Genomic DNA, 16,645 nt, shown 5'->3' with positions numbered 1-16,645 from the left:
GTTCAACCACCACTCTACCCCACCCTTCACCTATTTCCTTTTCATCTTCTAATCTAGTTGAATCCCTCAGATATTTGTGTTGTGACATCTAAATTGGTTTATTTCCTTTTCGAGTCTTCGGGTAAAATGGTTACATTTTCACAAGGAATGTCTTGGCCTGCTCTGCATTGGACTATTCCCTTTCTGCCTGAGAGACCCTCCCAAGACTCCCTCCCCGTCACTTTCCCTGCTGGCAACTGCTCTGCATCCTCTTCGGAAGTGGAGCAGCCACATTGAAAATGAGGCGCAGGAGTTGAAATTGAGCTTAAAACTTAGGCTTGCAATTCACACGCATCCTGCCTCTCTCCAACGGCCCGAAACCAGCTCTGGTTGAAAATCAATTCCACATTTTGACCCGATGTATCTTATCAAAACTCTTTATGATTTTGAACAGCTCTACCAGATCTCCTTTTAACCTTCCTTCTCCTAATGGAAAAAGCCACTGTAGCTCTAATCTGCCCTTATAACTAAAGTCTCTCATCCGTGATATTGTTTTAGTGAATCTCTTCTGCACACTCTTCATAGCCTTGACACCTTTGCTAAAGTAAGGCCTCCAAAATATGACATAATATACTAACTGCAGCCTAACCAATGATTTGATTAGTCTGAGCATTACCTCTTTGCTTTTATATTCTATGCAGTAGAAACTTGTCTGGGCCTGTTTTCACGACCAGGAACACGGCTGTGTAGGCAGTGTGTGTGCCAACTAAGAATCTGAAAACTGGCCCAAAATTTATCTGCAGGCCTCATTTCAATAACCTGCATATGTAAGGGACCTAATGTCTATTTTTGGTGGCTGTCCAGAATGCCTGCAAAATTCTCTTTACCAATATGGCCAATAATGCAGGTGCAGTCAGGCAAAGGATGTTGTGTCCCAAGATTGGTCTTCTTGCTACCATTCAGAAATCATGAGGACCTATATATGCCTATTAATAAGACCTAGAAACTCATGGTTTTTTTTTCAGCGTTATTAACTTGTCCTCCCATCTGTATATCTGAACCCATAAGTCTTTCTGCTGCTCTGCACCTTTGAAAGTTTTACTATTTAGTATATATGTCTTCTCCCTATTCTCCCTCCAAACATGTTCACCCCATATTTCTCCTCTAAATGTCATCAAACATGCATGCCCAATCTACTAATGAATCTGTATCCTCCTGACGTCATCCACAATCCTTTTCATACTTTACCACACTTACTATTTTTGTATCATCTGTGCCTCCAATTCTGGGTCATTTATATAGTATAACATCGCGGGGTACCAGCAGCAAAGTAGTTCTTTTTACCAAGAATTCTTAAACCTCATGATTTGAACCCGTCGCTCAACAGTTATAGAACTTCTGCCAGAAGTGGTGGTGGGAGGGGAAAGTTTTTTTTATTAAAGGGAGTTTGTAATGACATGGTTCCACCCACATGTTCAGAACATATGTTTACTTTACTGCTCTGAAAGTTGGAAAAAGTACTTAAAGCTCCAGATAGAGCCTCATTTTAAACTCAGCACACTTACAACCTATTCAGATGAATGAGACATGAAGTCTGAAAATAATGGTCAAGTCTGCTGCTGTGACGATGTCATTAGTAAACTGTAGGCACTTTTCAGGCCCGCAAAGAAAGGCATATTCCTTTGTTACTGTGGAGATGCCGTCCAGTGCGAATGTGAAATCTCGCAGACAGCAGAAATCTAATGTTTAGTGGATCACAGAATTCTAGAATCGTACAGCACAGAAGGAGGTCATGTTAGCTCTTTCAAAGAGCAATTCAGTTAGTCCCACTTCCCCATAATTACCCCATATCGCTGCAATTTTTTTATCCTTTTGAAGGCTACTAAAGAATCTGTATCTTCCACGCCATCAGGCAATGCATTCTAAATCCTAACTACTCATTGCATAAACAAGTTTTTCCTCATGTCTTTTGTCAATCACCTTAAATCTATGCCTTCTGGTTATCAACCCCGTATCCATTGAAAACATTTTCTCTTATTTACTTTACCTAAATCCTTTATGATTTTGAACACCTCTATATCATATCTCCTCTTCACCTTCTCTGCTTTAGAAACATCCCTAGTTTCTCCAGTCTATCCATGTAACTCCAATCCTTCATCCCTGGAACCATTCTAGTAAATCTGTTCTGTACCCTTTCCAAAGCCTTCGCATCCTTCCTACAGTGTGGTGCCCAGAATTGGATACAATGCTCCAGCTGTGGCCAAACTAATGTTTTGTGTAGGTTCAGCATAACTTTCTGGCTTTTGTACTCTATGCCTCTATTTATAAAGCCCAGAATCCCATATGCATTATTTACTGTTTTGTTAACCTGTCCTGCCACCTTTAAATATTTGTGCATAAACACCCCTGGGTCTCTCTTCTTGCATCCCCCCCCCCCCCTTAAAATTCTACCATTCAGCATGTATTTCTCTCCTCAATCTTCCTACCAAAATATATCACCTCACACAGTTCTGAGTTGAATTTCATCTACCATGTGTTTGCTCATTCCACTAGCCTATGTCCTCTTGAAGTCTATTATTATCTTTCTCAGTCCTTACTACACGTTCAAGTGTCACATCAGAAGCAAATGCTGAAATTGTGCCATGTATCCCCAAATCCAAATGTTTTAATTTAAAGGATATATCAAACACACTCATGAACTTCAGTTTATTAAAAACAACTCAATGATTTTAAAGCTGTAACCTCATCTTAGAGTTTTGATAAAGGTTATAAACTGCTTTAGTTTTGCTTTCATCAGTCAGTTTATTGGCTTGTAATTACTTTTGAATATCTATTATTCTTTATATCAATGTAAAAAAGTTGTATATAGTAATTATTGTTCTTGCTTTATCTTTTAATACTGTCTATCCATGTAACTCCAATCCTTCATCCCTGGAACCATTCTAGTAAATCTGTTCTGTACCCTTTCCAAAGCCTTCGCATCCTTCCTACAGTGTGGTGCCCAGAATTGGATACAATGCTCCAGCTGTGGCCAAACTAATGTTTTGTGTAGGTTCAGCATAACTTTCTGGCTTTTGTACTCTATGCCTCTATTTATAAAGCCCAGAATCCCATATGCATTATTTACTGTTTTGTTAACCTGTCCTGCCACCTTTAAATATTTGTGCATAAACACCCCTGGGTCTCTCTTCTTGCATCCCCCCCCCCCCCCCCCCTTAAAATTCTACCATTCAGCATGTATTTCTCTCCTCAATCTTCCTACCAAAATATATCACCTCACACAGTTCTGAGTTGAATTTCATCTACCATGTGTTTGCTCATTCCACTAGCCTATGTCCTCTTGAAGTCTATTATTATCTTTCTCAGTCCTTACTACACGTTCAAGTGTCACATCAGAAGCAAATGCTGAAATTGTGCCATGTATCCCCAAATCCAAATGTTTTAATTTAAAGGATATATCAAACACACTCATGAACTTCAGTTTATTAAAAACAACTCAATGATTTTAAAGCTGTAACCTCATCTTAGAGTTTTGATAAAGGTTATAAACTGCTTTAGTTTTGCTTTCATCAGTCAGTTTATTGGCTTGTAATTACTTTTGAATATCTATTATTCTTTATATCAATGTAAAAAAGTTGTATATAGTAATTATTGTTCTTGCTTTATCTTCTAATACTGTGCGATCATACTGTCATAAATTAAGTATTGTACTTTGTAATATATATGTAAAAGTACATTTTGTGTCCATATATTTCAGCACTAAGCAACATTTTCTTAAAGGGACTCTCCTTATTCTGACCAACAAGAGCTGGAAAACCATTCACCATTTTCTGTCATGATGGCGCTTGCAAGTGATAGGGTGATCTTTTTCAAGTTATGATACATGCTGACACAAAGTCTAAGTCAATCATTTTTTCTTGTGAAAATGAGTTTAAAAAGGCATATTATTTGAAGAAGGCTGTGCCCCTTTAACAGACACAGCCTTCTTTGTCAGTCAGTGGAAGGTGTATTTCAAAGACAATTAAATAATTAGCTTATTGATTCAGCATGTTTGGTACAACATTGGGGTTTACTCCCTTCAGTCCACAACATTCAAATGTACCATCAGGTGCAGAATGATTTTTCCAAAGATGCCCAATATATGTCTGAGCATTGAAGCCCATGCAGAGGCCTGACATTATCTACCATTGTCATTATTGTCTTGCTGCACAATAACCCCATCTCCAATAAGGGAAACATGAAGCAGTATTTGGCATCACTGGTTCTGGAGAATCCACAGGCAATGTGGAGCCAAAAATAATAAAAATGTAAGAAGTAAATAACAAAGCATAATGTAACCTGCTTATAATAATTGTGTTCTATAACTTAATTGTACTTTCTTCACTCTTTCCTCCACATTTTCTCCCATTCTGTCCTGAAGGTACTGGGGTATAGTTTCACAAGCACTGGTTGTACTCTAATACCTTACCGAAGTGGGCATTCTTTAACAATGTGAAGAAAGTACAATTAAGTTATTATGACACAGTTATTGTAAGCAGGTTACATTATGTTTTATTATTTACTTGTTACAGTTTAGTATTTTTGGTTCCATGTTGCCTGTGGATTCTCAAGGACCAGTGACACCAAACACTGCTTTTAAGCTTCCTTCATTGGAGATGGGTTTATTGTGCAGCAAGGCAACAATGACAATGGTAAGTAATTTTGGGTCTCTGCATGGAGTTCAATGGTCAGCCACATATTTGGGCAACTAGGAAAAATCATTCTTCACGTGCCAAACAGTAAATGGGGTGGGTGATTTTCCTTTGGCAGGGAGAAAGGAAAAATATCACATAGCTGGGCCTCTTCTGTTCCCATCTGACATCCACTTTCTGGCAGCGGGTACACACAGGGCAGCAGTCAAGAGATAGAAACATCGATGAATTTACTTTTCACTGATTCAGGGGTGCTGAAGTCAATTGCTGATATTGTAACTTAGAGCTGTTAACACAACACAGCTGGTGATCAAGCCTGCAATCTTCTTTGGCTGCATGGTGCGATTTCAGTGCATTTACCAATTTATCTGTAAAGAACCATTATCAAACTTCTATCATTGCTACAAACCAATTTTACCAGAAATGAATGCTGGGGGTCTTGCCTAAAGCCTCATTGGGTTTAGTCACTGAGCAATCAAACCATATTGACAGTATTAAACCCCATAGTTAAGTACTTTCAGCTAGAGTACTAATAGGAGACTTAGGTCTCTGATTTACAGAAAGTAACATTAATTAGAGTTTCCACTCTTGTCCACTATACAGCAAGCCCTGCTAAAAGTTCTCAGGATAATTTTGACTTTCTGCAATAGTATAAAATAGGTGATAGTGAATTGGCTGCTGATTTGTGTGTGGAGCTGTCAAGTGAGAACAAGGTCAGTTTCAGCACTGATGTCCCCCAATATGCTGAATAGTTTTCCAATACAGTCGTGTCTTGCACATCAATAATGCCAACTTGAACAAGAAACCAAAGGACAACTTTCACTTCTAAAACTATATCCAGCAATGAGAGCCTTCAAGAGAGGATGGAAGAAACTGCTATGAGAAAAATAAGACACTGGTAGTGATGATATATCATTTCCAAATCATTTTGGGACCGTGTATGAGTTTGTATTATCCCTATGTTAGACAAAGTTCAGTATGATATTTTAAAGTTTCTCAGTTCTAGCTCTAGACTGACAGAAAGAGATCCTACTAGACTATTTTTGTTATTCGCTGATGTGTAATTTAGTATATGTATATTTGTGTTTTAAGATAAAATCCAGACCATCGAACTGACGTGATAAAATTATCGTGGTTTTATTTAATGGCCCTAAAACTATGGAATCATGAAGTGCTGCTGTTTAAGTGGAAGACAAAACCATGTTGATAAAGCCTGTGGAATGTGTCAGTGTTTCCAATTGCTTTGGTGATGGTATTGATAATTAAAAAGGTTTCTCCTCATCGACTGTGCTACAGAGTGAAATTGTGGATTCATTCCAGACCTTCACGCACCTAACTGTGGGGACAGAGGACATGTTGCAGACAGTCCAGAAGAACATAAAGCACACATACACAAACACAGACACGCAAAACTCTGAAAGCACACGCACACACTTAGATCCCGGGAGAAAGTAAACCAGTGAGAGAATCATCCAATAGCACTTGAGGTGATTGAGAACTACTTTTCTGCCAAACTGATGGCATGCTTGATAAAGAAAATCTGAAGAGGAGAAGTTGGGATTGGATCGCAACTCATACCATGGAGGTAGCTGCGTCACTTGAGTAGAGCTACATTTCGTCTCCTCATGCAGCTTCAATGACATAGCTAATTAGAGTGACCCGCATGCATAGAGGAGGAGCTAATCTATTGGAAATTAGCTGGCACATGCAGCCTTACAATGGGAAGGATGGTCGTTGGCATCAAAGCAATTTGGTACAAAGCCTTGCCAAAGAAAGTAAGCTATGGAAGTTAAAACCATCATTTATATTTTATTCATTCAAAACAGCTAAAAATAAGCAGGTCAAATAATTTATTAAAATCTGCGCTAGAGGTAGGAGGTTAATGAGGTTTCCATTTCATTCCATTGTGGAGCCTTAGCTTCCCTAACTTCACAGCTATGAACAGTTAGTATATATGCGGTTTCCACTGGCACCCTCTATAAAAACTGAACCAATACTCCAACCTCGAGTGCAGTATTAACATATAACAACATATTTGTCTTCTCTGTTTTGTTACCTTTTAATCTAATTTTATTTTAATCTAATTTTCTTCTCTCTATCCTTTCTCCACCCTTGACCTCCTTTTCTTCTTCCTTTGCTAACTGTTTATCTGCTTCTATCTCTCTACCTTGCCAGGGGTACAATCGCAGCCAACTCTTGCTTTCTTTCAATGGAGAGCAAAAGAATGTAATGGAACCATATCTCTGGTGAGCTTCTTAAAATTATACAGCCTGTTGTTTTTCCTGCTGGTATAGATGCTGGGCTATTCATGGTTCCACAGCAATCCTTTGCTTCCTGTGTGGATGCTAGATAGCTAAATTCACAAATCACAAGTTAAAGCACTTTTTAAAAAACTGACAGCCAAGAAACCGAAAATAATCAATAGGGTTGAAGAAATCAGCTTGGAAACAAAAAAAAAGTCAAGTACCCAGTAAAAAGAACAAATGGAAGAAACAATTAAGTTCTAAAGTAAAACATTTGTCAAATACTTTTTATTTAATCTGATAGAAAATGCACAATAATGAGATAAATACGTAGTGTATCTGATTTTTCAGAAATGTGGTGTCATCGTAAAATGAGTGTGAACTGGGAGGTCTGCTTTGAACACTATATCGCTTAACATACATGTCTGTGCTAGAGAGCAATTATTGTTAAATCCACTGCATAGTCTCTTTTGCTTATAATTCCCTGGGGGTCTGATTTGTGCACAGATGTGAACAAGGTCCGATCACTATGCCTAAAAGCCCTTTAAATAGGTGAAACCTGTACATGCTATTACAATATATTCAGTAATTTAAGATTTTTAGTTACAACACAAATTTGATTATTTTCTGCCTATTCTAGTGTAGGGTAGTGATGGTGAAATCCCACTCAGTGCGGTGGGGCAGCAGTAGGCCCACAATTTCTGACAATTTCCAATGCGATCCCACCAGATATGTCAGAGTTTGGAAGTCCAGGCGGGTTTCCCTTCTTTGTGTATTGGGAACAGCTAAAGCACCAAAATTTTCTATGGCTGACTAATTTTAGTTTTCTAATTGTTCTTGCTTCTGATTGATGTACAGAATAAAGAAGTCATTATAGGTTTGTTGATCATAGTCTTATTGATCCAATCATTCTATCCATGTGCAATACACCAATTATTAGGAAACATAATTTGGATGGTGGGCTGCTGTTTTACCTGTGCCAAAGACTTGCAGTGGCAGCAAATCATCAGTCATGGTGATTCATAATGTGATAATTTCTTGTTTTTCATCAAGCTCAGAAATTCTGTTTGGCTTCATCCATTGAGAAACTGGAACAATATTACCTGGATCTGACTGGTGCGAATAATCAACTAACTTGGAAATGCTCCAGCCTACTTCTTCTACCTGCTTCTACCTGATCGAAAAGTCCTTGCTTGATGCCATCATTGTTTACTGGTAGCCTTTGTGCTCGTGTTCAACAAAACTCTCGTCTAAATTTTAGTCAGTTTTTCAATGTTTCAATGGACGAATGCAATGCATGAAGTGACACTGAGCTATGCAGACTCAGAAAGGCCCAGTTTGATTCCTAGTCAAACTAAATTAGCCAATCTGCATCCAGACATCAGTGTCTCTGACCTAGGGAGGGAGAAATTGGCCTTGCTTTCCATTCCTTAGCTCTAACTAGTGCTTCCTGCTGTACATGAAATACACGAGTGGGCTCAGGCATGATGGCACCCACAGTCTAATAGTCATCATTAAGTCTCATACAGGAAGATTGGCAAAGAGATGCGAATGGAACTGTGCCCCATCATGAACTGCCACTTTCAGAAGAGGACAGTTAAGTTAGGGTATTTGGAAGGGAAACTGGAGAAGAAAAACAATATTGAGCGACAATTTCTTCTGCAGGCATCACAGGTATCAGAGCTTCTTCTGGTGACTCCATGAGCCTGATGGTTGATAGTAATTGGCTATTTTTTGATGTCACTGACTCACTTGCTGGCATTGAGCCATGATCTTTTATTAGTTTAACCATTCAACATTTTTTTGTCAGATGTGTAGAGCACACCTTCCTCAGTGCTTGACTACAGTCTACTGCTCTGAACATAACATTCCTGACTCTTTCATGTGAAACTTGCAATTTCAGCAAACTGGTTAAACGGATCAGGTGATTTTTAAAATTACTTGTTCACAGAATGTGGGCAATATTAGTAAGGCTGCATTTATTGGCCATCATTGGTTGTTCTCTCAGACACATTATGGCAGATCAACACACATAATACCTTGAGAGACAAGATCGAGAGGGGGAAAAAACATGCAAATACTGGAAATGCAAAGCCCTAAAGAGAAAAGACTGCTCTCCAGGTTACAATCATGTGTTTTGGTGGTGTTTGTACAGGCAGAATAATATGAGCATTCCCAAAAATATGAAACCAAAAGCAGGTTGTGTGACATTCCTTTCCTCCATGTAAAGACTAGTTTCATCAATAGATTTAAACTAAAGAATCCCTGCTCCTGAAGCATGTTAAACATTAAACCAATATCTGTTTATCTATTACATATATTTGAAACCAGGGGCTGGGATTTCATCAAAAATCTAAGTAACCTGCAGTACCTGTTACAACAACTTCTTGCATTTATATGGCACCTTTGATGCAGAAAAAAAAAAATCGCAAAATGCTTCACCAAAGTACATCAAAAAGCCACTCCTGTGATAGGCCTTTTCAATGTTAAAGGTGTCATACTGCATGCCAGCCTATGTCTCTTATTTTATCATGATAATCTGACCACTGGATTCCCACAGTTGCTAAAAATGATTCCAGAAACTTACATCTTTAATGCTAAAATGAGGGTTTAACCAAAATGTTCAATAAATTTCACACAAAAATTTACATAAACACAATTCAATTTAGCCATTAAATTGTCATTTTTGAATTTTAGTCCTTCATTAGTTTTCAGCTTGAAAGCTTGGGTATAGTTTATACTTTTTGCCTGGAGCTGTAACTTGATAAGCTGAATTTTCGTGGTGGTGTCAAAATATTTTGTTGAGCTTAATTATCATCAATGCATCAATACCAGTTAACTGTGTTGATATAATATTTTTACTTTAACTTCAAACACTTTCTGCTCAATAGCTTCTATTTAAATAAAGGAATGCATGACTTCAAATGGGAATTAATTATTTTTACACCTGCTAGTACACTTATCCTGCTTCACCCTAGGACTATACTTGGTCTTAACTCTTATGTACAATGCAATGAACAATTGACTACTTCAATATTGAGGTTCAGTGGCATAGGGAACACAGGCTGGATTCCTCAGAATACTGAATACTTTCAAGTTCTTTCTTAGTTGTACACCAAAGAAAGGTAAAGCATCTTCCCATGGTTTGGAGAAAATAAGAACCCATCCATAGTAAAAAATATAGATTTCTTGACCTCCTTCCCCTTTACAATAACATGATTAAGTCTATTCTATGCTTCATGTTACCATCGTGGCTTCCTTTGTTTTTCAGGTTAATATGCTTTCTGAAGTAAAAAAAACTTTATTTAAACATTTACTTGTAACTTTTTTAGTTATAAACCTGTTTAAATGCCTGATTGAAAGTTATTTTGAGTACAAAAACAAATTATGCACTGACAATTTCACTTTTCTCAGTGGATTCAAATAAAACTGCCACAGGTATATAATAAGCACTGACTGTCATATTTGAAGAGGCTTTCTCTCTGTAGCTCTCTTTCACACATGCAAAGCCATATGGTTAAAAAAAGTAAACTTTATTTGAACAATGCTTTTGAAATTTGCACTCTAGTTATTCTTCATTTTCTAGAAGTATCAAAAACAAGGGAACAGGACATACTGGATTTAGCAATGAGTAATGAACCAATGTTAGTGAATAATCTGACAGTAAGGGAGAACCTTTCAAATAGCGATGATAATATGATTAAATTTGACATTGGGTTTGAGAGAGAGAGAGGTTTAAAACCAAGGTTTTAAATTTAAGTCAAGCAAACTTTGAAGGCATGAGAAATAATCTGACCGAAGTAAACTGGGCTGAACTATGAATGGATAAACATACAAACAAATCATTCAAAGAAGTATTTGGTATGATACATACCCCTATAAAAGGCAAAAGTTCCATTTTTAATTTCCACTTCTCTATTGTCTAATATATATCCTTCGTTGGGATTAAGGTACTTCCAAAATGAGAGTTTACAATAAAAAGCTTGGAATTCAATCATTGCTGTCTAGGGAATTTAGTAATTCAACACAAGCCAGGCTGATCCACAACACTCTATGGCACTGACTCATCAAAGGGATGATTTATTCCCAGTCAGCTCAGAATAACCATGAAAGCAAAAACCTAATGGGTAGGGTGGTCCTAACTGGACAAGCTCACAAGTGCTCTGTGCTGGCAAGCAAACACCAACAGTTATCTCTGTGCATGCTTAGGATCCATAAGCTTGGCTACTGGCAACTTGCACTTAAGCTCCTTGGACCTGTGCAAGTCAGGTGTGTCCCTAATAATACAACGCACTCCATAATCAAATAAACACTATTTCTTTATGGCTTGAGTTGAAGATCCTTAAACATAGGAGGCTACAAGTTCCGCAAAACCATACAGGGTGGTGGAAATGCAGCAGGGCGGGGTTGGGGGTGGGGGTCAGGGGGGCTTCTGCTCTCCCCTGCCAACCCAAACTGCGGGGACATGATCATTTAAATATTGAGTGCCTGACCACTTTGCCACCAGAGCACCTTGACACATTAATGCTGCTGCAAATGATTTTGCGGCAGGGAGCCCAGGTCATTAATCAGCTAAATGTTTAAGTTTTAACAAAAAAAGTTCCCCAGAAGGAATGGCAGGCCAGCTGTAAGATCATTCTGGAATTGAATACCTTGGGTCCAGGCCAAATGTGTGGGCTTCAGGAAGCCCACAACAGAAATCATGTTAGTGCCATACTGGGACTAAAGGGCAAGCTGGGAGGATGGGAGGAATTCCCCAGTGTAGCCTCAGAACAATGGCAGATGCGCCCAAATAAAAACAGCTGTAGCCACAATGGGATAAGGAAACAGCAGCACCATGCCGTGACTGCAACTTGTGGGGCTACATTGTAACCTGTTGGTGTTTGCTTACCAACACAGAGCACTTATAACCAGCAGAATTGTGAGCCACATTCCACATGTGCAGTATTTCTACTGTAACATTTTCACATGTAACAGATAGATATCCAATTGTCCATTAAAAAACTTCTAGAGATGAAACAAGTTTATTGCGAGCTGCTGCTATGCATAAAGAGCGGCACTATAATAATTTTCAAAACTTGTTTATTGCATAGGATTACATTTAGACTCACAAAAATTGGAGATCATCTAATACGTTAACACAGCACTAGAAGCAGCAGCTCTTCACTGATCCATTATGTCCATTTTAAAAATTACTTTAAAACAAGGTCAGAAGAACACTTCAGTCACAGGTCGACGTTTCAGAACAATCTCTTCTCTCTCTTCTTCTGCCTCTTCATTCAGTGAAGCAAAGTTCGTGCGCATTTTAGCCCTTTTCTTGTGTCCAGTTGGAGCAGTAAAGAACTTGCTTAGATGAGCTGGTTTTTTCAGTGATTTGGAAAACTCCTGGAAGTTTATATCATCAGCAAATGCACCTAGAAGAGTGTTAGTGCCGCTCAGGATGGAAGAAGCCACCTTTGAACCCCTTTTATGAGGAATAGATTCACTAATGAAAGTCTCTGGGTCCCCCAACAATTGCCTCACTTTGAAGGAATGAACTTTATTTAAGTAATGATATGGCCTCTTGCCACTGTAGTCCCTTAGAGTTGTTTTCGCTCCATAGTTTTGTACCAGCTCAACAATGACATTTTCTTTGCCATGTATAGCAGCTATGTGCAGGGGAGTGTAACCGCCATATGCTTTGGAGTTGATGTCCATCTTGATGCCATTAACCTCGGCAGTATCAATGATCCAACACATAATTTCACTGTTGCCAGATTTCGCTGCCCAGTGGACAGCTGTGAAGCCAGACATGAAGTCCTTCTTCTCAGCTAAATAACTGTCTCTCAGCAGCAGCCCTGACACTTGAGTCCAGTGACCCAAGGCAGTTTTCACGATCCATTCATGCTCAATAGGATCCAGGGGGACTTGATCAGAGAAACGAGCATCTTCAGGCAATTTCAAAAGCCTTGAAGCTCTCTTTAAATGGGGTGAACTAGAGCCCGTCTCTGTTGGTTGACTCCTTTTCATTTTGGGTATCTTAGGGGCATCTTGGTCACCCGAAACTGGTGGGCACCTATTTTTGATTTGATCATCATCTTCCAAATCCTCCTTATTTCCTTGGCGGCTGTGACAATTACTGGAGTCTGGAGGCAGGCGAAGTGGGTACATGTATGGTTTGGGCTTCTGGGTTGAGGTCTTTGGAACTCCTTGAGAACTGACATCACTGGATTTGGCTTCATAGTTTCCAATCTTTTGTTCAAAACTTAAAGCGCTGTCGTCTGTTGGGGAAGGGGGAAGAGAATCCAAGTGCTCAGGCTGGAGAATGTCATTGGTGAGCACAGCATTACCCCCTGTAAGTCTAATTTTTGCAGGTAGGTTTGGGCAGGAGGAGGCTGAAACACCCTCCCTCAAAAAGCCATCAGCAGGATCTTGCTGTTCCAGGGGGAGATACTCGGATTTCAAACGTTGTTTCTCCATGATCTGTTCAAGGCTATCGCTATCACTGTGCATACTCTGCAATTCAGTCGAGCTCTCCCACTCCTGCCCCACCGAATCACCATGTCTTGCAGCAGGGAGGACGGCCTTGGTGTCAGCGTTACTCTCGTTTTGCAGCTGAGCCGACAAGCCGGTCAGTGATCTCACCTCAGCAGGTGTCAGAGCAGAAGGGGCTGAATTGCGCCTAACCCCCGGCTCCTGGAAGCTCCCCCGAGCCTCGCCAGCTTCCACCAAGTTCCCCAAACTCTCGACCTTTCCTAACGACGTCGCTACCTTTCCTTCCTCTTTTTCTTGCTCTCCAGCCGGAGAGAAAGTCTGCTGAGCAGTTATCAGGTGCTGCATTTTTTTCTTCAAGACCACAAACTTGACCCCTTCCTCTTCGTGCACCACCGCGACATTATTAATCAGCCTTTTGAAGAGCTCCCGGGCTTCTCGCTTTCGCTGCGGATCGTTTTGTGCCAGCTCATTCCTGAAGTTGTACAGCAGTTCGGAGTTCTTGATTTTGCCTCCAGCTCCCACTAGGAACTTAATCACAACCTCTTGGCTCAGAAGTGGCTCCATTCTCCCTTCACCTGCGCTAATGGAAGACAAAAATTGTGGGTTGCAGTTTCTCGGGATTGCCCCGCTTCTCTGTGTACAGGGAGTGCACTGCCCTACTCACCAAAACTGTCATGAGATTGATTGGATAAACGCTGCCTTCTGCCCTCCGAGTTCTGTCTATCCCCGCGTACCTGTTATTTCCGGAACACGACTTCACTTGCCAGAGATTTTTTCATATATTACGTGCAAGTGAGAGCCAAAGGGCGGAGACTGCTTTGGAATAGGGCTCTGGGATTTGTAGTTCTGAAATCTTTAATTAAACAGATTAGGTGGACTTCAAAACTGAGATTATTGTATATAAAATAAAGACAGAAAATGCTGGGAATACTCAGCAGGTCAGGCAGCATCTGTGGAGAGAGAAGCAGAGTTAACGTTTCAGGTCTGTGTGACGTTTCATCAGAACTGGCAAAGGTTAGAAAACACTTAGTTTTTAAGCAAGGGGGAAGGGAGAACACAAAGGGGAAGGTGTATGATAGGGCAGAGGGCAGGAGAGATTAAATAACAAGAGATGTCGTGGGACAAAGGCAAAGAGTGTGTTAATGTTGTAGTATAAGCCAAAACATTAGTCCAGAGGGTGTTAATCGCAGAATAATGAGTAGCTCTGTCCACATGAAAAACAGGCATATGGTTAAAAAATAAAACAATTTAAAAAATAGAAAAATTGAATAAAAAGGCCAGTCATGCTCTGAAATTGTTGAACTCAATGTTGAGTCCACAATGCTGTAAAGTGCCTAATCGAAAGATGAGGTGCTGCTCCTCGAGCTTGTGTTGACGTTCACCAGAACACTGCAGCAGGCCAAGGCCAGAAATGAGAGCTGGGCGGTTGAAAAGGCAAGCAACCTGAAGCTCAGGGTCATGCTTTGGACTTCTCGGAGGTGTTCTCCAAAGCGGTCACCAATTTACGTTTGCTTGAGATTATTGTACTCTAAAAGCACTATTAGGGGTGAGTTTAATAACTATCAGAAAAGACTGAACAGACTGGGGCTCACTTCTCCAGGGGAGAGAAGACTGAGGGATGACCTACTAGAGGTCTTTAAAATTATGAAGGGGTTTGATAGGATAGACTTGAAAAAGGTGTTTCCCCTTGAGGAGGAGTTCGGAGCCAGTGGTTATAAATATAAGATAATTGCTAATAAAACCAATGAAGTATTCAGGAGAAAAATAAAAGAGAGCGGTTAGAATGTGGAACTTGCTACCACATGGAGTTGAAGAAGCCAATAGTGTTGATTCATTTAAGGGGAAACTGGATATGTACATGAGGAAGAAAGGAACAGAAGGATATGCTGATAGTTTCCTGGATCACTCGGTCTGTTTCTGGCAAAGGTGGGACCTGTACAAGTTGGACGGATTGCATCTGAACCGGAATGGGACCTCCTTGCTGGGAGGTTTGCTAGTGCTATTGGGGGTATTTAGACTAATTTGGCAGGGGGATGGGATACAGGGTGGAGTTTCAGTAGGGAGTGATGCACAGCCAAATATAGAAGAGAAATTAAGTCATTCTGGAAGGCAGAGCAAATATAGACCTGTTAAGGCACAAGCGAATAATGCAAGGCTGGATTGCATGTATTTTAATGCAAGGAGTCTTACAAGTAAGGTAGATGAATTGAGGGCTTTGATTAACACATGGGAATATGATACTATTGCTAACACAGAGACATGGTTGAGGGAAGGGCAGGACTGGCAGCTCAGTACTCTCGGATATAGAATCTTCAGGCATGACGGGGGGGGGGGGGGGAGTTGTAAAAGAGGAGGTGGCATTGCACTATTGCTCAAGGAGTCAGTTACTGCAGTAAGGAGGGATGATATCATCGAAGGTTCCTCAAATGAAGCCATATGGGTAGAACTTAATAACAAAAAGGGGGCTTTCACTTGGTGGGGAGTGTACTACAGGCCTCCAAATAGTCAGGGAGAGACAGAGGAGCAGATATGTAGGCAAATCTCAGAAAGGTGTAAGAATAATAGGGTAATAATAGTAGGGGATTTCAACTTCCCCCAATATTAACTGGGATAGTCTTAGTGCAAAAGGCTTAAAGGGGGCGGAATTCTGAAAGTGCACAAGGGAGAGCTTTTTGAGCCAGCATGTAGAAAGTCCTACAAGAAAAGGGGCGTTACTGGACCTAATCCTAGAGAATGAGGCCGGACAATTGGTAGAAGTGTCATTGGCGGAGCATTTCAGGGATAGTGACCATAAATCTGTAAGATTTAAGGTAGTTATGGAAAAAGACAAAGATGGACCAGGAATAAAGGTACTGTATTGGGGGAAGGCTGATTTCAATATGATAAAACAGGATCTGGCCAAAGTGGACTGGAAGCAGCTACTTGTAGGAAAGTCTACATCAGACCAGTGGGAGTCAATAAGGCTTTTGATAAGGTCCCGCATGGGAGATTGGTGAAGAAGGTAAGATCCCATGGGATCCAGGGCAATTTGGCAAATTGGATCCATAATTGGTTTCGAGGCAGGAGGCAGAGGGTGATGGTCGAGGGTTGTTTTTGCGATTGGAAGCCTCTGACCGGTGGTGTACCGCAGGGATCAGTGCTGGGACCCTTGCTGTTTGTAGTGTACATTAATGATTTAGACGTGAAAGTCAGGGGTATGATAAGTAAGTTCGCAAATGGCACGAAAATTGGTGGTGTTGTAAATAGTGAGGAGGAAAG

At 40.2% G+C, this 16,645-nt stretch overlaps 1 protein-coding gene across 2 annotated transcripts; it reads right to left on the bottom strand.

Moving 5' to 3' along the window:
- Positions 1–7,275: 7,275 nt before the first annotated feature.
- sowahab (sosondowah ankyrin repeat domain family member Ab) lies at positions 7,276–14,148 on the bottom strand. Of its 2 annotated transcripts, none has more exons than XM_068043837.1 (2): positions 14,052–14,148; positions 7,276–13,967 (listed from the first exon to the last, which is right to left on the bottom strand). In XM_068043837.1, the coding sequence occupies exon 2, from the start codon at positions 13,949–13,951 to the stop codon at positions 12,122–12,124; it is 1,830 nt and encodes a 609-aa protein (XP_067899938.1). In that variant the 5' UTR covers positions 13,952–13,967; positions 14,052–14,148; the 3' UTR covers positions 7,276–12,121. The 2 variants fall into 2 exon arrangements, with proteins under 2 accessions (XP_067899938.1, XP_067899939.1); XM_068043838.1 differs by having other exon boundaries at positions 7,276–13,962.
- Positions 14,149–16,645: the final 2,497 nt, after the last annotated feature.

This window comes from Heterodontus francisci, chromosome 12 (genome assembly GCF_036365525.1).
Source record: "Heterodontus francisci isolate sHetFra1 chromosome 12, sHetFra1.hap1, whole genome shotgun sequence".
In the NCBI taxonomy this organism is placed as follows: Eukaryota; Metazoa; Chordata; class Chondrichthyes; order Heterodontiformes; family Heterodontidae; genus Heterodontus; species Heterodontus francisci.
The sequence above is the reverse complement of the archived record's forward strand: the minus strand, read 5'-3'. Positions and strand labels throughout refer to the sequence as shown.

Coding starts and splice junctions, on each gene's coding strand:
- sowahab (XM_068043837.1), bottom strand. CDS start 13,951: ATGGAGCCACTTCTGAGCCAAGAGGTTGTGATTAAGTTCCTAGTGGGA.